Raw genomic sequence first — 22,041 nt, forward strand, 5'->3', positions numbered from 1 at the left:
TATGTGTCTCCTGTGTCACTCCCTCATCCACCCAGGTGGTGCAACTAGCCAGGTTACCCCCTGCTAGTCAAAGAAATAGAAAAGAGCACAGACAATCAAACTTTTCAAAAGTAATTTATAAAGATCTTTTACATTCAGAAGTACAAAATGATACATATCCATTCCTCCTGAACACATCACCTGCAGAGGAGTGGCAAGATTGTACGTATGGATTAAGGAAACATGACAGTAATACAGAACATATACTTTGAACTTTGAATTAGCCCAACATTTCAGAGGGAAACTATCGTCAACAAATATGAATTTAAACGATGATGGTCTGCTCCAGAGCATGTTGCTGCCCTGGCATCACCTGTGCTAGAACCACTTTCTCCTCTGAAATTATCCAATGTATTTTGACTAAAATGTAAGATCAAAGGCTCAGATCAAATCTTTCCTGCATTTCAACTTGGTGGGCTGCTGAAAATGCTCTTGTCCTTCTAGACTGTCATTTGCCTCTTAACTTTAACAATGTGCGCCATCTCCTTGAATCAGGCATTTTCTTGGTCCGTGTCCCCCCATTAGTGTTGAACCTTACCAGGTATATACAGGGAAGTATCCGCATGGCCTTGGCAGTCTAAGTCCCTACTCTCATAACAGTGAATCTGTTAATACTTTGGTTTCATAGTTTAATTGATCTATAAGACAGAAATCCATGCCGTACTAATTTAACTCTTTTAAGAGATTACAGAATCAAAGATCTAGTACTACACTGGATGATATAAAATACAGAACATCTAAAGGAACTAAATCAGAACTGCATCATAACTTCATGGTCCACTGCTTTAAACTTTCTACTTTTGACACATCTAGACAAAGGCCCTAGACTTAGAAGGCTAAGTTAAAGCATTATTTCATGAAGTTCAGCAGATCCTCTCTGGATCCTTTTTCCTCTGAGGACAGGGGTAATCGATTCCCTTCTTACCAAGCTGACTCTGTAAACATCTTCCACTGTGCCAATTACACTAGATAAAAACATGAGCACTTAATCAGTGTTGTCTTCTAGAGCATCTAGTTTCTTGTCCCCTCCCTTGTGACAGTGTTCCTTTCCAAGACAGGTTTAACGGATTACCTGGCAATTGAGACACAGCTGCCTGGATTTTCCAGCTCTTCTAACCGTGATTTGGGTGGGAACTGTCATCAGACTGGGCTTTGGAGTTTCCATCTTTGAGACAATAGAAGGGACTGAGTTCCATACAATTACAAAACTGGCACATGTACATGGCACACAGGAGCATTTCCTGTCAGAAAAAAAAAAGTTTTCTCCATGTCTTCCCAAAGCTTTTATTCCACTATACACAGTTTCAATTTTACGAGTAAGTATGGGGCACTTGTCTTCTTGGAAGAGGTGTTCCTATAATAAGATTTAGAGTTTCACACTTACTTACTTTCCATAATCATTAGTGGCAATGGGCCAGGGCCTCCAGAGGCTGATCAAGAATAAACAGATTCCTACCAAACAACATTAGGCAATTAAGACTTGACATTGCCAAAGTTTATCCACTGTTGTGAGTATTTTTCAAGATTAACACATTTAACAGCTATTATGGTACAGTCTAATACAAGTCAAACCACTTTGATCCCTTTCTATCTGCTTCAAGGCAACAACCTATAGTAAGCTTTTATTGAAGAAAGACCAAAAACTTCCCTCAAATATCAGTGACTATAAACAATTATGTTTACGGGAAGCAGGAATTCAACTATGATACTGCAATGGCAATCCTTTATATCTACGCAATCAGCAGAACATTTTCTAAAGACGGTGGACTGGATTCATTAAAGACCAGATCAGACAGAACATGAGCAGTAGCTATCTTTCCTTGACGTGGCCGTTGGTGAGATGGGCTCTGTTGGTCAGTGTCTCAGACCCATTCCTCTGGATATAATTGCTGCTAGTGACATTGCTGAAACACGTGATCCCATTTTTCTCCTTTTCCACGATCTTTTCTCTTTCTTCATCCTTATCACTTTCTTCTGTGTCACTTCTCATGTCCTTTTCCATCTAAAGAAATATGTAAATGAGAAACAATACAAATGCAGAAGTCTGCACAAGAAGCTGTGCTAGCTGATACACAGGCTAAAGACTGCAGCTGGTACTTCAGCCACCTGCCTTTGGCACACATTTCTATGATGTCTTTTTACATCACCTTTGGAAACATTTTATTTTCATCTACCTGACTTCTGTCTCGGTGGTATCTTAACTGTGATCCTGATAAACATGAAGAACTACTATACAGGTTGAGAAAAAGCACCAAATCATATATGCCCAGGACTGAGGACAACTGTATACAGCTGAGGAGATTTATGTTGTCTTTTGCATACAAAAGAAGGATGGGAAGAAGCAGTTAATCAAACTCTTATATTTTCCAAAAGGGACAAAGAGCTAGATTCTGGGTGGCTGCAAGTTGAGCACTCTGGTTTGGACAGCATATGCTTTCAAACAAACCAATAGCTCAACACAAAGCTGCTCGACTCTACATGTGGTTTTATATTCAGGTTTTTCCTCTTGCTATGAAGAGATCAGTAGTCCACTTTTGTGAATACTTAATTCCTTGCCTTAAAAGGAAGACAAACAAGAAATAATGCAGTAAAAAGGCAAGTTAGAGAAAGCAGCTTAACACTTGCTGGCTTCTCAGGCTGTTTCTACTCTGCAATACAAGATGCCAAAACTGGGAACAAATTCACAGTGTCCACACCCATTGTTGGAAAGAACACGGAAGGAAAGCAGCAAACCCCTTCTGTGACCTGAGGCCTGGAAACTCCTCAGGAGCTTGTTAGTTCTGGATGTGCTCTGTAGTCTCCATTTATTATATACATTCTTCTGGGGATAGCACTTGGATCGTGTTAAGCAGACTATTTAGTCTGATGTCTTTTCTAAAGATCACCACACCCAAAAGCAGATAGGATTTGTAAGAATGTGAAGTTGTACTCAAGTCAAACTGCCTGCAAGGCCAATAGAAACGGCAGATGCCACATTTTGTGAACAAACTCGATCCCATGTTGTTCTAGAATTGGCAGTTCAGAAACTATGTACAAAGACTCTTGCTCTGCAGCAGAAACACAAACAATAATCAGTATTCCTAAGTGCCTTTAGAATATGGTTTAGGTCTTAAACCTAGCAAGATTCACAAAGGAACTAGATAGCTGCATGAATTGAAAAGACAGCTGCCTCTACAAGGAAGTGAAACCCCTTACTTCAAGATCAAGGCTGAACTGTAAGTACGAGGGATTAGGAAACATCAAGTGAGAAGGTGGTGCAGATAATCCTGTAGTCAGGGAGGAAAATTACAGAGATCCGAAAGACCTATTAGAACAATCTGAACTTCTGACTGGAGTGAGAATTTCATTGCTCTCAAAAGGGGAGAATGTTCTGTATTTCTGCTGATACTGCTTTGGGCTACTAAATGTCTTAGAATCATAGAATATCCTGAGTTAGATGGGACCCACAAGCATCACTGAATCAGGCTCAACACAGGAATACATAAAAATTAAGCCATATGTCTGAAATGATCATGAAACATCTGCCTGGGACTGTTTTTCTTTGCTACTTATAGTTCAATATAACTCAAATATATATATTCTGCATTAAATATGGCAGATAATTTATTGTCATGGTTTTTGGCTGGAATAGAGTTAATTTTCCTTGTAGAAGCTCATGTGATGCTGTGTTTTGGATTTTTGATGAAAGTAGTGTTGATAACACACCACTGCTCTCAGCTGTTGCAGAGCAGTGCTTGCACAGAGCCACAGAGCCAAGGACTTTCCAGCTTCCCATGCTGCCCTGCCAGTGAGGAGGCCAGGGGTGCACAAGAAGATGGGAGGGGACACAGCCAGGACAGCTGACCCAGACTGGCCATATGCTCAGCAATAAAAGCTGGAGTAAAGAAGGAGGAAGGGGGGGGCAGGCATTCAGAGTGATGGTGTTTGTCTTCCTAAGAAACTTACACGTGATGATCCCTGCTTTCCTGGGAAGTGGTTGAACACACGCTTGCTGATAGGAAGTACCAAATCAGTTTCTTGCTTTGCTTTTAAGTGCAGCTTTTGCCTTACCTAATAAAACTGTCTTCATCTCAACCCACAAGTTCTCATACTTTTATCTTTTCCATTCTCTTCCTCATCCCATGTTGAGGGGGTGAGGGAGAGTAAGCGAGCGCCTGTGAGGTATTTAGTTGCTTGCTGGGGTTAAATCACAGCTTTTATGGATAAAATAAGAAAAAATCTGGATGTGCTTCAGTATATTTTTCCTGATGGATCATTTCTTTCTAATAACACTATCCACTATCTCATCATTTGACACTGTAATAACTGCAATGGAAGCTGTGGACAATATGGATGAAGATGAACCTTTCCTGCTTGTTCTCAGTTCCCATAAGACAGAATTTCCCAGTTGGATAGTAATAAAACAACTCATCCCAGGCTATGAGGTCAACTCCCACAGGGCATGGACTTGTTTCTGCTGGACTACATCCTTGGCAAGTGGCCACATTATGTCATGTCTTTGATTCTGAGAATAATTTCATGCTGAGCAGCAGTTTGGTTTCACAGCAGATACTACAGGCTGTAGTCAGAAAGAGGCGGGTGCATGTCACTTCAGTTTATACAGCTGCATCTCAGATATCCAAGGTTGCTCTGTTAGTGATAGCGACAAACAGGCAATGCCTGGTGCAATGTTGAATGGAGTATGCTTAGGACATGCCTGTCTGCTAGTATGTAAGGAGCCCAGACAGCTAGTTTAGACAAATGCATCTATTCTGCAGACATCTAAAGTACTGGAAGACAACCCCCATAAAACATACTTTAGTGACAGGGCAGAGTGCAACCTCAGCAAGCTTGCCAACGACACAAAACTGGGAGGAGCGGCTGATATGCCAGAAGGTCATGTTGCCATGCAGAAGGACCTCAGCAGACTGGAGAAGTGAGCTAACAGGAAACTCATGAAGTTCAACAAAGAGAAGTGCAAAGTCCTGCACCGGGGAAGTAACAACCCCATGCGCTAACATATACTGGGGGCTGCTCAGCTGGAAAGCAGCACTGCAGAGAAGAACCTGAAAGTCCTGGTGGACACCAAGTTGAGCATTAGCCAGCAATGTACCTTTGTTGCAAAGAAAGCTAATGGTATCCTGGTCTGCATTAGGAGCAGCATTGCCAGCAGATCAAGGGAGAGGATCCTGCCCCTCTAGTCAGCACTGGTGAGGCCATGTTTGGAGTACTGCGTCCAGTGCTGGGCTACTAAGTACAAGAGAGATGGACATACTGAAGAGAGTCCAACAAAAGGGCCATGAGGATGATTAAAGGACTGAAGCATCTCTCTTGTGAGGAAAAGCTGAGAGAGCTGCAACTGCTCAACCTAGAGGAGGCTTGGGGGGATTTTATCGGTGTATATAAATGTCTGAAGGGAGGGTGCAAAGAGGATTGGAGCCAGGCTTTTTTCAATGGTGCCCAGTGCCAAGACAAGAGGCCATGAGCACAAAGTGAAATACAGCAGGTTCCATCTCAACATTAGGAAACATTTTCTCACCCTGATGGTGACTAAGCATTGGAACAGACTACACAGAGAAGTTGTGGAATCTCCCTCCTTGAAGATATTCAAAAGCCATCCAGACATGGGCTTAGACAAGCTGCTCTAGGTGGCCCTGCTTGAGCCAGGGAGGTTGGACAAGACCTCCAGAGGTCTCTCATCCATTCTGTGATTCTGTGATGTTAGTAACACTGTAATTAAAAATCCTGTACTGGAAATCCCCTGGAGAAGAAACTATAGGAAAGCACTTTTGCACTGGCCTCATCAATTGCAACAACACTCCCTGCCTTGATTTCTTAGTTTTGTTACAAATGCAGTACTGACCCAAGCGTTGGGATCCTCACTCAAATGTCACTGGCTTTGTTCATAGAAATCTCCCATGGAGTCCAATACACATTTTTTTCTTGAATACACGCTTCATAAGTGAACCCAAATATTGTATCAACTCATAAAAACTTTACTTCTTTTGTCAACTTTCACTAGTATCGAGTGACCCTTTTACCTCACTGTTAGGAGTTCACATGTATAATTTTACTAGGACAAAAAAGAATCCATCCCAGATGTATTCCCGGTGCTCCCAAGCAGTCTCAGGGGATCCTCCCTCCCCATATGATGTACAGGGGACTACAAACTGATTCATACCGTGCCCTGGAGGATGAACTTGTAGACCATGTGAATAATTAGGCAGGACCAGAAGATATGGAGCAGCTGAAGAGTTATCAGGAGAGCATTCACGAAGTAGTATCCAAAGAAGGGTTGGAATATCTCCATGGAGTAATAGTAGGTGTTGTAGAGCACTCTGCAAGAGAGACAGAATTGCATTGGAGAGAGAGCGGCTGTAAGCCCCCAAAAGCTATTGTCACAGAAGTTTCACTTCAATCACTCTCTTCTTATACATAACACGTTAGACAACTCTCCGTTCCCCACTTGAAATGAGCAGAGTAGAGCCGTAAGCCGAAGACTCCTCTGCAGTATATTTCAGGTCTTTGCTATTACTCTCTGAACTCCAAGGAAGACCACCCTTGTTTAGCCCAAGGTAGGTACAACAGCCATGTGACAATGCAGCCTACGCAGAAGGCAGGGACATGAGCTCAAGAATTGAAAAGCAAAGGCCACAGCAAAAGATTTAGCCCACAGCTGAATTATCCTGCCTCTGAGAAGACAGTTTTTTCATTTCCCTTGACTGCAGCAAACTCACGTGTAGGGGAAAATGATCAGGCGGCTGATGAGGAAAACAGCTGCGAAGATCATAAAGAGGCTGTCACAAGTTTTTTTCCACTTCATGTAATTGAATATCTTAGTTGGCTGGAAGGAGAAAGAACAATAAAACAAAGCAGGTCAAGATAGTGCATCTGCATATGCTCCAAGATGCTAACAAGCCAGATATGATACAATCCACATGCAGGTATTCATGTTTCCTTCTGGCTCTCTGTAGGGCACCCTAAGCTGGGTGAGGAGATCATCAATGAGTTATCAGTGAAACCCCACAATGATTGTCCCTCATTGTGCTAGATCAAAAGACTTGGCTAAAGATCACCACTGCCAACTAGGCCTTGCCAGGCACTTAAACTGTGGAGCTCACCTCTAGGAAGCAATCAGAAGCATCATGAATCACCAGCACCAGTGTCCCAATGCGGATGTAATTGGCACAGTATGAGAAACTGATCAGGAAGATGGTTGCAGCATGATGGACTATCTGCTCCTTGAAGTCCTGATGAGAAAGGGGACAGCAGAAAATACATTGTACTTTCTGTTCTAGTTAGAGCATGCTGTTAGCTAAAAAATGTGTCTACTCAATGGGGCAAGAAACCTCCCACTGTGAAGTTTTATCCACATTAATCTTTAACAAAATGCATGCCAAAATGTAGGCAATCAAGGAACCCACGAATTATGGAGTAAACAGAGAATCTTGAGCAAAGAACACTCTGCTCTCTACCAGAAACGGTCTGGTGTTAGTGCAAATTGTAAGACAGAACCATGAGAGCTGATGATTCAGTACAGACAAACATAAAAGAGCTTCCTTTCGGTCACAAAGCAATGTCCATACTCACCTCTGCTCCAGCAGAGGAATTTCTGCTTGGGGAAGTGAACCTTTTGAATTAGTTTGCTCCTTTCCATGTCAAGGTTTGTGTTCTCCACCTCCCAGAGGAGAGGGAAGACAGTGACTGGTAATGGAAATTCCTGGGAACAAGCAAGGACGAGTCCCCTGAAACCTCAGACTAGCATTATACACACTATACAACCTTGGAGAACACTCTCCTGAGTGTTAAGCTTGGATCATGTTTGTGCTTCATTTTTCCCAGGGGTTGTCACTCACCTTCCTCTTCACATCACAGGGCAAGGTGAAGACCAGAGACCAGTAGAAGGAGAGCTCCAGCATGTAGTACCAGAACAGAGAAGGCTGGAGAGGCTGTAAGAGCAAGAAAGAGACAGTCGTATACCCATCAGATAAAGTAAAGAAAGGGCTGGAAATTAAAACTCCTACCTATACAAAAACAACAAACAAACAAACAAACAAACAAACTAACAAATATCAAATAAACCAAAATGACAAGATCTGGTTCCTGCAGCTTCATGGGGTAAATCCTCAACTGAACAGTCTAGTCACTTACCAAACATCATCTGTGCTCAGGTAAAAGCAAATAGCAGGGGAAACTCCACTTTGCCATACCATGTGAAACATTTAAAGAACCAGGGGGAAGATCCTGAATATTTTCAGGCGTTCTTCTGGGAAAATTCTTGAGCAGTCACTGTAGATCTCAGTGTGAACAGTACTCTGTGCTGTTCTGGCTAATTTTTCTGGGATTTTACAGCTGGAAAACTAAAAGCTTAGACCCACTCACCAAAGACATGTGCTAGTTAACAAGTAATTTTTCTGTTGTGGCACTAGATGGCATCTTTAAACCAGAACCTATTTGATTAAAAAAAAAAAAAAAAAAAAAAAAAAGTACTATGACTACAGAGGCTTTGCAACAAGCATTTCCAAAGAATCTTGGAGTATGGTGCTCCGAAGTACCAATTTATTTAGGTTTCCTTTACCCAAAGTGCTGATTTCTGTCCTTAGAAGATAGATTTTAGTTTGCTTTTCTTTGATGCACCAGTGATTAGCCACAAGAGGAAGCATGGCTGGATGCACTTTTCCTACCAGAGAGGATATTAACATCTCGCAGGCTGGTATGTGCTGTTCATGCTCTGGGGGTTATCCAAATAATCCTCTGGATCTGAAGGGATTTTTTTGTTTTTGTTTTTGTTTTTTCCAAAGATAGATTAGGTTATTAATGTTTCTTTTACCCTTGTCTGTAGCATACGACATGGTTTGTTTGGTAGAAATTGTGTTTAATATATTCATTGTTCCTGCTGTGCCACAGGTATGTTCTTGACCTTTCCTGCTCTTTACCAGTGGGGTGTTACCAACTCTGGTTTGGGCCTTTTCTGCTTACTACAGGTGTAGGAAAGTGTTCTGTTACAATGGCTTAGATTTCTCTGGAAAATACATGGAATGCAAATGTACAAAACAGGAAATAAGGACCCAAGAGATCCTCTCAGCCTTACATTCCTATTCAAACACCACCTGTTTGTATGAATCACAGTTAAAAACTGTGCATTACAATTACAGGTTTGCAAATCTTAATGTAAAATCTGAGGGTCTTGTTCTAACTTTGACTACCAGACCAAAAAGCCCTAAAGGTAGTTTTCACTTTGTCATGCTACTGTGATCAAGCTGTATCTCAGCCTCCTCTTCAATTAATGAAAGATTAAATTCCCAGCCAGGAAATTCTAGTATTGTAAAATCCCGTGCACAGGAGATCCATGCATGATACTAGGAGAAACTGCTATCCTGCTAGAAACACTTACCAGGCTTTTGGATTGGAAAGGGCAAATACTCACAGAATCATCACAGAGTCATAGAACAGCTTGGGTCAGAAGGGACTTTAAAGATCATTCAGTTACAACCCCCCACTAGAGCAAGTTACCCAGGGCCTTGTCCAACCTGGCCTTGAACACCTCCGGGGATGGGGCATCCCCAGCTTCTCTGGGCAGCCTGTGCCAGCGCCTCACCACCCTCTGAGTGAAGAATTTCCTCCTAACATTTAATCTCTATCTACCCTCTTTTGCTTTAAAATCATGATGCCTTGCCCTATAATTACAATCCCTGACAAAGAGTCCCTCCCCAGCTTTCCTGTAGGTCCCTTTTCAGTACTGAAAGGTTGCAATGAGGTCACCCCGGGGGCTTCTCTTCTCCAGGCTGAGCAGCCAAAGCTTTCTCAGCCTTTCTTCATAGGAGAGGTGCTCCAGCCCCTTGATCACCTTTGTGGCCCTTCTCTGGACCCATTCTAACAGATCCACATCCTTTTTGTGCTGGGGACCCCAAATCTAGATGAAGCACTCCAACTGGGGCCTCACAAGGACAGAGTAGACAGGAACAATCACCTCCCTCCACCTGCTGGACACTTCTCTGTTGATGTAGCCCAGTGAAAACTGTCCATTTTTAGAGCAGGAATGAAATGGTACCCAGGATTTTCATCAATTTATTCATAATGCTAATTAAGCCTGTAGAAGGCAGCTGTTCTAACAGGATAAGGAATCTTTTCCAAAGCCAAAATCAGATCTTTCACTTTAATGACATTTATCTCTTTGTAATATCTTATATTGGAAGGCTGCTGCTATACACAAGTCATAAAAACGTAAGGGGGAAAAGTAGAGCAGGTAATGGTTCCTGTGTCAGTGCACGAAGCCCCATTCTATGAAGACAGGCTGAGGGAGTTTGGTTTGTTCAGCCTGGAAAAAAAGAAGGCTCCAGGGAGACCTTATAGAGGACTTCCAATAGGCATGTAGACCTAAAGGGGGCTGAAGGAAAGATGGGGAGAGATTCTGTGGAGTGCAGCAGTAGGACAAGGAGCAATGGCTTTAAACTAGGGTAGGTTTAGATCAGGTATAAGGAAGAAATTCTTTACTCTGAGGGTGGTGAGGCACTGGAACAGGCTGCCCAGAGAAGTTGTGGATGCCCCATCCCTGGAAGTGTTCAAGGCCAGGCTGGATGGGGCTTTGAGCAGCCTGGTCTAGTGGGAGGCGTCCCTGCCCATGGCAAGGGGATTTGGAATTAGAAGATAGAATAGTGATGGAGGCAGCTGGGTAAACAGTACTTCACTTTTTTGTTGCTGTCCTTGTTCCTTGATAACCTAGAAGCATATTTTGTGCCTAGCCGACAATTTTCTATGAGCTTACTTTGGAGTGTATCACTCAGAACATGTCCTCTGCTCTACAGGCTTTCTACTGAAGTCTTCGCTTCTCCCTGGACAAAAGGTCCTACTCTAACTTCAGTCTCCTCTATAAACTAAACTTGAAGCATCCCTATTTTTCAGTTTCTAAGCTCGCCCAGTCAGAAGGCTTGCTTTTCCTTTACTACTGTAGAGTTGTCTTCTGCTGTACTGACTCCTCCTCTATTGTGTCTAGAGTGAGCAAAATATTAAGATGTTCTCTGTTGATAGGGATCTGTTTTCGAATTCTTATGGCTTATCAATCTGAATTTCAATCAGTGCCCTCTCTTTTGTCCCTAAAGTAATCTGATTTTTAAAAGATATCTAAAGAGAATACATGATTTATTACAACAATTTTTACTCCTGGATGACTCACCTGTTGTGGGTATCCTGTCCAGCACTCTCTATGGTCCCAAAACCAAGGTTTCTGGAAAGAAAATATAACATGAATGGGAAGATCCCAGACGAATTCTCTTATCAACCACCTAATTCCTGTAGCTTGTTACTACTACAGATTTGTTGTGTTTTATTGGAAACAGAGAAATAGAAAATAACCTTTTATTTTGATGTAAAGAATCAAAAAGCACTATAGGTGGGATTTAGATACCTCCACTCCACTGCTAGCTCATCCTGGAATCTGCAGACTCACGGAGTACCTTAAATTCTGTCTTAAAAGTTGCTAAGTTCAATGCTTCTTCAGCTGTTACAAAAACAAGCAGGTGCAAGTATAGTCTATGCCTCCTGTCTTGGGATCAGCAGATTTTCCATTATTTACCACATCAGGTCTCGGTGTAGAATATTTTTGCAAAGCCCACCCAAGGAATTGGGTTCAGCAAAAGAGCCAGGGTAACCTCTAAAATACAACCAGAGGATAACAAGTGTCCCTTGTCCCAGCTTAGTGACCACAGGTCTGGATTAGAGCATATGTTATACCTCTTCTGCCTCAGAGATTCAAACTCGTATCATTCAAGTCTCAGTCGTCTCCTGTTGAGGCTGTTCCATTTGTATCAAGAGAAATCATTATTTATCAAATCAGAGAAAAGGCAGAGGCATTAACCTCACCCTCTCACATCTTGGGTAAAGAAGAGGAAACACATACATAAAATTACTAAAATGCAGACCATGCTCCAAAGGAAGCCTAAGCATTTTACCTTAAACAAGTACTATATACAACACAGAAACAGGCCCTGCAGCTCCTGTCTCAGATAAATGTTTTATCTCCCATATCACAGAAATGTGTTTTTACAACTGCTGACAGCATCTCACAATCCTAGTTGTCTACTGCTTTTCCAGAGGAAGAGCAAAAGTCTTGGTTTTGAGTTGGAGTTCTTAAAGTAAGCATGGTTCGATAGATAGATCTCAGAAGATTGTGTGCTGTGCAGAGGACAAAGACATGATGGGAAAATCTCTGAAAGAAAGTTTGAATGCACAGGTTTGGCAACAAAATCTGCCATTCCTGCAGGCAGTCCCTGGAGAACAGCAGGTGGCACTGTTTGCATACTCACGTCGTGCAGGACAGCAAGTCCAGTGAGGAAAGCAATGACGTAAAATGTAAACCTCCAGCTACAAACAAAGAAAGTGTGTTAGTACCCCATTAGCCACAAAGCTACAATTCTGTGTATCACTTTTGTTCAAAAAATGACACTACTAAATAAAAGAAAAACATCAATATGCTCAAAGTTTGTGCAGATCATACATAACAGGAACTTTTTTTTTTTTTTTTTTTTTTTTTTTTCCATGCTGGTACATTCAACAGATTCCATGAAGAGCAATTCTTCTGCTTTAGACGATAGAAACTATGAGAATATCTCTGAGTAAAGTCACCTAGATAATCATCCCAACTCTTCACAGTACCAGTAGAGGCACGTGTAGATTGAAACAGTGCCAACTTCACTCATAGGCTTTTGGAGATCAGGCATGCTAAATTCATTATCATGTAAAACAATTGATTACTGTCATGTTTCGTCTCAGTCAGAGCTGCTAATGATTTATCCACATTAAATCCACACAGAAGTACTTATAAAATATGTTTGCCATGTCCAGTGGACAGAAACCCGTGGTACTGAATGTATACACATACATTAAGAAATTAGAGGAATTTTATCCCAACAGAATAAATGAGTAATAATGGATTAAAGACAGGAAATCTTTACAGGAGTAAAAATGCCTGCAACAACCCTTAAATTACCAAAAATCTCCATAACAAATCAGAAGATACAACATTTTTAGAGAGAGACTCAATCTGTCAGTGAAACAGGAGCTTCAAGAAAGACATAATCAGTGAGAGCAGAAGTTCTGTTTGTTTTGTTTTCTCCATTAGGGTTTTTAGGCAGGATTTTTGAATTAGAGGTTGAATATTAAATGGACAACAAGGTGATTAGCTCAGAAGTGATATCTACCCTATAGGTACACACTTCTAGTCAGATGAATGACACTGTAGGTATTCTCTTCCTTCATCTCTGTGGCCTTCCTGGATGAATCTACTTCCTTACAAGCATAGCAGAGCAGCCACTCATAAGTAAGGCACTTCAACTAAGATCAGGAGAATCCTTTTCCTCTGTGGAAAGCTGAGACAAAACTAATATTTCTAAGAGGGGCCAATTTCTGAATTTTTACCAAAAGATTCTTGACATTCCTCTGAATTTAATTCTGAGGAATTACAAACCACCAAACCCCAACATGCAGGAACTGCTCTGACTGTTGTGCAGAATACCAGTTGCTGGGTGATGGTCTACCATGTGATGGGATAGAGATCTGTAAAGACCTCAGGCTGCGATTTTAAAACACTGCCCCAGCACGAGGACCTAGTGGGGCCCCCACAAGGGATCTGGGAATTACAGACTCAGGTAACTATCTGGGACCTGCTCACAAGGGTATGGACATTAGTGTAGACCACTAGTTTATTGAAGAGCTTTGCAGACTTTGATTTCTTGGTGTAAAATGACCCTGAAAATGACTCATTTGGCGTCTTGCGAGGAGGTAATCCCAACTCAGAAAGATTGCCTAGGCACAGGAATAAGGACCGACAGCCACAGAGCTACAAGAGCTTACAGCTCAGTTGTACAACAGGCTGTCATGGGTAAAGTCACCACAGCCTCCAAGTGTAGCACTGAACAAGTAAACGTGTGTCTAGATGAAGTCTATCAGGGTTATTTCTCTGCAATATCTGTGGAAAGCTCAGTCAAGATTAACATTTACAGAAGTGGCTGACGTGAGATTTTTTTTTTTAATCTGCAGAAGTTAAAGTACTTAAAAAGTGAGGAACCCAATGATGATCTGCTTTTGTCAAACCTTCTTGTGCCTCCATATAATGAGGATTTCCACACAGCTGTTTCCAAGTTTTGCTCCCAGGAAAAGATTTCACATAGGTTTTTCTGCTATTATAAAAGGGTTCTGTTCTGTGACTTTCAGGGAAGCTGAAGTCAACTGACAGCAGAATATAGTCTAGACCAGTGTCTGTGACATTTAAAAGCAATACAAAGGAGAACAGTTGCAAAAAATATGTAGCAGAAAGAATCAGCTCACAGAGAAGCAAAGAGAGAAAGAGAGAGGCAATGGTAGGCTATTTTGGAGGCATGGAAGCAGCAGCAAAGCAGCAGGAAGCAGTAGGAAGCAAAACAATAGGGAGTTTTTCAGATAGGATAGTGTTCTGAAGCAGAGCATCAGTCTTACGAAGTCAGAAACCGGTGTTCTGTAAGGATTAAGGTGAGATAGGAGTAAAAGGAGCCTTAGGAGTGAAAATAAAGGGGAAAAGCAAGGAATGATTCAGTAACAGAGAAGCAACAGCAGAGCCAGAGAAGAATCAGGTAGGGCAGGGAAGACTCAGGATGCTCTCCGTGGAGGAGTGCAGGGCAGGCTGGGAGGCAGCAAACTGCCTGCAGAGCTCAGTGCCACTGAAAGGCCCCTGCAGCTGATGGCTTCTGCTCCTGCTCACCAGGCCTCGCAGAACTTCTTGGATAGGCTCGGTCGGTCAGTGTTCCTCCGGCGCCGGAACCACCTCTCCACCTTTCTCACTGGCAGGTCGCACTGTTTGGCTAAACTGATCAGCTCACTCTGGAAAACAGGCGAGGAAGCAGGGTTCAGATTCAGGTTTGAAAGTCATCATGGGGACACGGCCATCTGGTTTGAGCCACCACAGAACAAGCAGTGCAAGTTGAAGCATCTTTCAAAAAGCTGTCCATCCCTACTATAAAGATTTCAGATAATAGAAAATCTTTCATTTCCCCTTGTAAGCAACTGGTTATTAATACTAAACGTTAAAACTTTATGTTTTATTGTTTTATGTAAACATCTCCAGTTTCAACTTTCAAACTCTGGTCCCTTCTCACAGGTATTTCTTGTTCAATCACTTCTTCCCTCAGCCTTAAGAGACTGAGTCCCTTACATCTGTCACTCCAAGAAAGTTTTACTGCAGCTTAAATAACTTTTGAAGTTCTACACTGAATCTTGTCATGCCTTTCAGTATTCTGACGCAATATCAGGGAATAACCTGACCAATGTCATGAGCAGAGGCAACACCATTTTCCTACCGGATATTATCCTGTTGTGGTAAACCTGTAGGGATAATTTTTCAACAGGTTATTCAGAGAAATACTGCAATTACCTTCCTTCTTGTCCTTGGGCTCTTAAAGAATTTGGCGCGTGACACAGAAGAAGTCATCATGTTTTATATTCCTTTCTTAAGTGTCATCAATGATAATCTTATTTTTTAAGTAAAGCAATAGGTTTTCATGGAATGTGTTTACTTTAATGGTATCATTTGACAGTGATTTACATACTCTGAGAGTGCTGTAAAAAAGTGTGCCCATTAGTCATTTTCAGATATACTCCTTTCTATTTTTACTTAGTGACTTTTGTTCTTGCGGTGGAGTCAAGTGGAGACATTGATTTATATTCTCCAACTGCTCCATAATGCGGTATTCCTCCCAAGGAGATGGCTGCTGAGAAGAGCAAAATCACATCTTGTAAAAGCTGAATCATAAGCAGGAGTCTGAGCGCTCACAGGAGAGGGAGGAAGCTAAAAGACCAAGATGCAACCAGTGAATTGAGTCAGTAAAACATCAGCCAGCTGCACAATTCTTTCTCCATGTCAGGAAGTCAGAATGATGTCAGAAGTCTCAAAGTCAGGATTCACTCTGATATCTTTACATTCAATAGGATATTCTGCTCCTTCCGTGCAATGTGAGTGCAGGGACAGCTGTGTGGAAAGCCTGCTTCCAAAGGTAGGCCTTGAGTTAGATCTCTGCAATGGGAGCAGTTCTCTTGAGAAACTTGTGGATCGCTCAGACAGGCAAGAGGAAGATCAGGGACTATGGCAAGTGTTCTGAGAACATTCCTTCCATCTGCTAAGGAAAAGGGCTGGCAGCACAACCAAGATGAATGCCTTCATTTTTATTTTCGCCTCTATTCTTTTACTTTTAAGCAGGTACTGAATGTCCCAGGGCTCCACATGCCCCACTGCAGTATGAAACATGCTGCACCAGCCTCATCAAGGCAGTTACTTGTTTGTACTAGGACTGGAACCCCTGCTCATATGTCTTTGGTAGTGGCTAATAGCTTTTGCTTCAAGGCCAAGAAAGCCTTCAAAAAGGCACTGAAAATAAATGTGATTGCACTGGGCTTACATGGCAAGGTTTTGGTAGTTGGGGGGCTGCAGTGGTGGCCTCTGTGAGCAGAGCCCAGCAGCTGCCACAGGTCAGATCAGAGCCAGCTCCAGCTGGCTCCAAAAGGGAACCACTGCTGGCCAGAGCTGGGCCATGAGCAATGCTGGTTGTGCCTCTGGAATAGCACATTGCAGAAGGGAAAAAAAAAACTACTCTGCCACAGCAGTTGGGAGAGAGGAGTGAGTGACTGTAACAACCCTGCATACACCAAGGTTGGTGAAGGACACCAGGAGGTGCCCCAGGAATGGAGCAGAAGTTCTCCTGTGGCCTGTGGAGAGGCCCCTGGTGTAGCAGGCTGTCCCCCTGCAGCCCATGGGTCCCACATGGAGCAGATCTCCATGCTGCAGCCCATGGAGAAGCCCCCTGTGGAACCTGAAGGATGTGCCCTGAAGGAGGTTGCGACCCATGGAGAGCCCACACAGGAGCAGGCCCTGGGCCAGAGCTGCAGCCCGTGGAGAGGAGCCCACGCAGGAGCAGGGGGTCTGGGGGGAGCTTCCGCCCATGGGGGACGCATGTTGGAGCATTTTGCTCCTGATGGATGGCCCCCATGGTACGGAGCCATGTGGGAGCAGTTCTTGAAGAGCTGCTGCCTGTGGGAAGCCCACACAGGATCAGTTTGAGAAGGACAGCATCCCATGGGAGGGATCCTACGCTGGAGCAGGTGAAGAGAGTGGCTGTGAAGGAGTGGCAGAGATGGAAGTGTTACAGACTGACCACCTCCCTGTTCCCCTGCGCTGCCTGTGAGGAGGAGGTAGAAGAGGTGGATGGAGGGAGATAATTTTAGTGTATTTTTGCGCTGCTCTAGCCTGTTAGTAATAGGTTATAAATTACATTTCTCTCCCTCTGTTGAGCCTGTTTTGCCTGAGATGGTGGTTGGTGAGTGATCTCCCTCTCCCTGTCCTTATCTCACCTCTTGAGTCCTTTTCCATCATAGTTTCTCCCCCTGTTCTATTGAGGAGGGGGAGTGAGAAATTGGTGGGGTGGAGTTTAGCTAGCCATCAGTGTGGAATCACCACAGTGATTCGCTTACTTACCACAGTGGTTACATCCAGGGTCTCCACTGTCAAGGCTAAATCCAAATTCAGCTTAACTATATACTATCCTTCCAATGCTTTTTCCCTCAGCAGCAGCCATTATAACTGAATTATACTGCCAAGATCTTCAAGATTTCTTTTTTTCTCCCAAGGGAAAACTACCTACCATTTGTGTTTGCAGTTTTCTAGTGCTCCTTACTTTGTCTCTAACGACAGACAGGATTTTAGTCGGCTTCCTAAAAGGCCAATCTCAAACTGGTGGATTGCACAGCAACAGAATAACCTGCCTCCCTGAACTAAGAGAATCACGCAATCCACATGTGCTATGCTTCAAGGACTAGCAACAAGGGAAGTCACTTCAAGGGAGTTGATGTGACAGTGATTTGCTAATATATGAAAAGAAGGCAAACGAACAAACAGGAGTTGTCATTATTTCCTTTGGGAGAGGAGTTTCCTGTCCAAACAAGTTTGAGATTTAATTTTTTGGAGTGCTATCTGTGGAAAGCTGTTATTCCCACATGTTCAGAAGCAGAGCTGATGACTGATGGCATTTGCAGGAAGATCACCATGCCTAGTCGGTGTCAGGCGGCCGGCCAGTGCTACAGAGGTTCCTGCTGCTTTGTTGAGTTTCCAAGTGGCATCACCAAACTTCAGGATTCCCAATGTGATGTTATTTAGGTAAAGATACAAGGGCTAAATCTAGAGGAAAGCAAAGAAGAAAGACTCACTTCTTTAGGGTTCTTGCAGTGCGTACTGTAGAATGTTTCCAGTATGGGGTTAGGCTGAGCATTTGGTCTCTGCTTGTCCCTCACACCCAGTTTGGCACCAAGGGGCAGGGCTATGGCTCTGCAAGAGAAAAGATTCAAGGTTCAGCCCAAAATAGAACAGTGATTTCTGATACTGCAGCACCGTACAACATGGTGTAGTACATTAACAGTTGTGTCTCACAGTTATCTCCGACAATTTTGGGTCAAGCAGGTAAGGAAAATAAAGAAACTTGAGTAAAAAAAGTTACAATAGAAACAGTGGGGCTTCTATGCTATAGGCCTTGAGCTCAGTGTTGCAATACACAACACTGACTGAGGTTGGAAATGCTACATCCTGCTTTGTCAGCTTTCAAATCAACTATGTTTGGGCGTCCCAGATTATGGCATGAAGCCCAGGCTTGTAGAGACAGCCGTCATACCTGCTGTTGGTCTTTGGCTTGCTTGTAGCTTATGCAGAGTACCACATTGATGACAAGGCCTCAACACTGTTTAGTTTTGATGTTAAACATACAGAGGACCCATGTGAACTACAGACTTGGCTCAGGATCAAGAGGATCAATAAATATCCTGATAAAACAGGAGGCCCCTGTGGTGTTTAGCTGCCTAGCATGGTAAAACCACCACAGCCCCTTGGTCTTTACTGGAAAAACTTTCCTCAGTTTCTCTTAAAGCATGCCAAACAGTGGGAACATAAGAGCATAACAACTAAAAACATAACCACAAGGCATAGTTGCTTATGTTTGCTGTGCACCTTTAGCCTTTCATGGCGAAACAATGCAAAGAAAAATATCTGCATAAATAGAAAAAAGTTTCAAACAGGTGGCAAGACTAGGCATAGAATTGTTGTGCTCAACAACTAAACTTCTCCACTACAAACCCTCTTTTCCTCCTTAACCATAGGAAATAGCTTCATAAATGGTGTGAAGTGAGGTACCGCATGAACACTGCACAAACAGGAAACTTGGCAAATCAGAATTGCAAAAAAGGCCCAGTTTAACTGCCTGCTCCTTGCATTTCTGGAGAATTAGTTCATAGAATCATAGAATTAGTTGTTTCTTATAAGTCACTACCGTTTACACATTGCCACTGGCATGCAATTAATCTCATTAGCCGAAAAGAGTGGAGTGTCTGCCTAGAACTTTTCAGCACTGTTCATAGAATCCCAGCATGGCTGAGATTGGCAAGGATCTCTGGCCTACAGCCAGTCACCCAGGACCATTTCCAGACAGCTCCAACGAGGGAGACTCCACCACCACCCCGGGCAACCTGGTCCTGTGCTCTGTCACCTTCACAGTGCAACAGTGCTTTCTAATGTTCAGACGGAACCTTCTGTGTTTGGATGATCCTTGTGGGTCCCTTCCAACTTGGGATATTCTATGAGTTTATGATTCCCCATGTCCTCCTTCTTGCTCTTGTCAAGGATAGGAGTGACATTGCTTTCTTCTAGTCTTTAGGCATTTCTCCTAGTTGCCACAATCAATCAAAAAATATTGAAATTGGCCTTGCAATGACATCTGCCAGCTCCCCTCGGCACTTGCAGGTGCATCACATGAGGTCTTATGCATGTCCAGTTTGCTTATGTTTTCCCTGGCCTGATGCTCTTCCACCAAGGGCATATATTCCTGCTAGTGATCATCATACATGTAAAATCATTGGAAAACCTTCTCTCTGCATTTTGGAGAAAAAAGAAAATTTTGCTCTAAGTGCTAACAGCTCCCTTGAACTTAGCAACTGTAAATTGGCGTTGAGGGTGGTTACGAGCTGATGAATACCATGCAAAGGTAGAGAGTGCTGAGATGCAGGCCTGCTCTGCCTGGTTCATCTTCGTTCTGTACAAGCAGCAGCTCTGATCAGTTATCCCTAATAATTCAGAAACCAAACAACATTTTTTTTTTCATGGGAGCAATAAAGTTGTGGAAGTTACATCATTACATAGGTGTTTAAAGACGTTTTACTTAAAAACTGTATGTGGTATGTTTATAACTGGGATTATATGGTATGGCTGCCTGTGATCTCTTCTAGCCATATAGCCACTCCATACATTTGTGTGTTTAGGAACTATTCTAGATCAAGTATCCTACCAGAGCGTTCTTCTGACTTTTATCTTCATTTAGTAAACAGGTTTCAGAAGCAATTTTCTGAAGAGATTACCTACCTAAGGAATTTTGTAACTTCTATTATATTAAGGCATAAAACACAGAATGGTTGTACATTTAGCTCCCTCATATAACAGATGATTTCAACCATTCTTTTCCATGGCCAGCTCCATATTCCAGTTGTTCTTTTCCATCTTCTCTGGGAAATTCCTTTAACATCACTGGCTAAAGAACCATTCAAAGATGTACCAAGACCACTGAAAAATATGTATTTCTACCATAAGAGGGGGTTCAGTGGTTATGTGTGATTGCTAGCTACTTTCTAACTACAAGACACACAGGTATCACACTCTGTGTAAGCTCTCATTAGTTTTAGTGAAACTCAGCAGCATCTTGGCATTGCTGCAACAGTTAACAGTGGTATTAGACAGCCCCTCCTGTGCTAAGAACAATGACAAAGTATTTCAAGGATATCCATAACTATACAGAAATGGAGAAAACATTTGCCCTAAGATCTGCACTAGGTCTTGGTTCTTAAGTGGTTCCTCTGAAGCTCCTCTGAAGATGAAGATGTAATAAATTTCTGCTGCTCAGGAAGAAACTTACTGCAGCTTCTTATCAGTCCACATCAGAAACTGGTCTAAAATTTTCCAAGCACCTTAAAGGGAAAGAGAACGTTCCTGCCAGGTGTCAGGGCAACTTGCCAACAAGTTTGGTTCTTTTTTTGAAAAACTATTTCAACTATTCTGCATGACGCCTTAATTTAGATTAATCTTTTTCTCTTTCTTTCCTGTTGGTTTGTTATGGTCATGGTATAAAATCTCACTGTAACAGAAACAAGCCAGTTGCAGTTGATGAGGACAGGGTGTGATTAACCAGAGCTACAATTACTTTGTTGTTGAGGTTTTGAGTTTAACCATGAATTATAGGACCAATCCTACTTTTATGAACACAATTGGGAAATCAAACCCTGAAATTCCTCCTAAGGGAGGTTTGTACATGTTGGATGTATGCTCTGACTCACTTTTCAGTTGAATCTTGTTCCAAACTCAAAGAGGATGATGTTTGTACTGATTTCAACATCACAGATTCATCACCTCAGTTGCAGAGATGGTCTCATCATGGAAGCTTATCATCTGTCCGGAATATGGAAGCAGAAAGCCTGAGGACTAATTGTACAGCTTTCCATAGCTAGGTAAGGCAAGACACAGTCCATGAGATGTCTTTTATCTCAAACCTATTCCTTCTTCAGAAAGGTTGAGGTGAAGATAGCTTCTCTAACTTCAAGGTTTACAAGGGGAAGTTCATAGTAAGGAATTCAATTCAGTAATCACCAGTGAACAAACTATTTTGTGCAAAACCTGATGAAGCTGAAATTAAATGGATTAATCATGGAGGGGCCTAAGTCCACACTCCCTCACCTTGCAAGACTGGGCTATGCCCCTTTGCAGAGGCTTTCAGAGATAGTACGAGACACAGGAAATAATTTAGCTTTTGTGAGTTTATTTTCCACAAATGTAATTGAATTTATAAGGGTGTCACTCTGCAAATATCTTCTAGCACCAAGAAATGGAGAACCAGTGTCTGTAGGAACCAACACTTCTACTCTTCGAACTGCACAATCTCTTGAAGACCCATACGTTCCAGTGGCAAAGTGTTACCTCTG

General features: G+C 42.5%; 1 protein-coding gene across 3 annotated transcripts in view; it reads right to left on the reverse strand.

The window, feature by feature from the left end:
* Nucleotides 1-98: 98 nt before the first annotated feature.
* Nucleotides 99-22,041, reverse strand: part of CERS4 (ceramide synthase 4) — a 54,448-nt gene continuing 32,505 nt past the window's right edge. For all 3 annotated transcript variants that reach the window (XM_068661789.1, XM_068661790.1, XM_068661791.1), the window contains 9 exons: nucleotides 18,241-18,358; nucleotides 14,750-14,868; nucleotides 12,321-12,378; nucleotides 11,192-11,242; nucleotides 7,875-7,967; nucleotides 7,140-7,268; nucleotides 6,756-6,862; nucleotides 6,200-6,356; nucleotides 99-2,041 (listed from right to left, as the gene is read on the reverse strand). In XM_068661789.1, coding sequence (XP_068517890.1) covers nucleotides 1,850-2,041; nucleotides 6,200-6,356; nucleotides 6,756-6,862; nucleotides 7,140-7,268; nucleotides 7,875-7,967; nucleotides 11,192-11,242; nucleotides 12,321-12,378; nucleotides 14,750-14,868; nucleotides 18,241-18,358 — 1,024 coding nt within the window. In that variant the 3' untranslated portion in view covers nucleotides 99-1,849. The remainder of the gene's footprint in view (nucleotides 2,042-6,199; nucleotides 6,357-6,755; nucleotides 6,863-7,139; nucleotides 7,269-7,874; nucleotides 7,968-11,191; nucleotides 11,243-12,320; nucleotides 12,379-14,749; nucleotides 14,869-18,240; nucleotides 18,359-22,041) is intronic.

Source organism: Anas acuta, chromosome 26 (assembly GCF_963932015.1).
Source record: "Anas acuta chromosome 26, bAnaAcu1.1, whole genome shotgun sequence".
NCBI classification, from domain to species: Eukaryota; Metazoa; Chordata; class Aves; order Anseriformes; family Anatidae; genus Anas; species Anas acuta.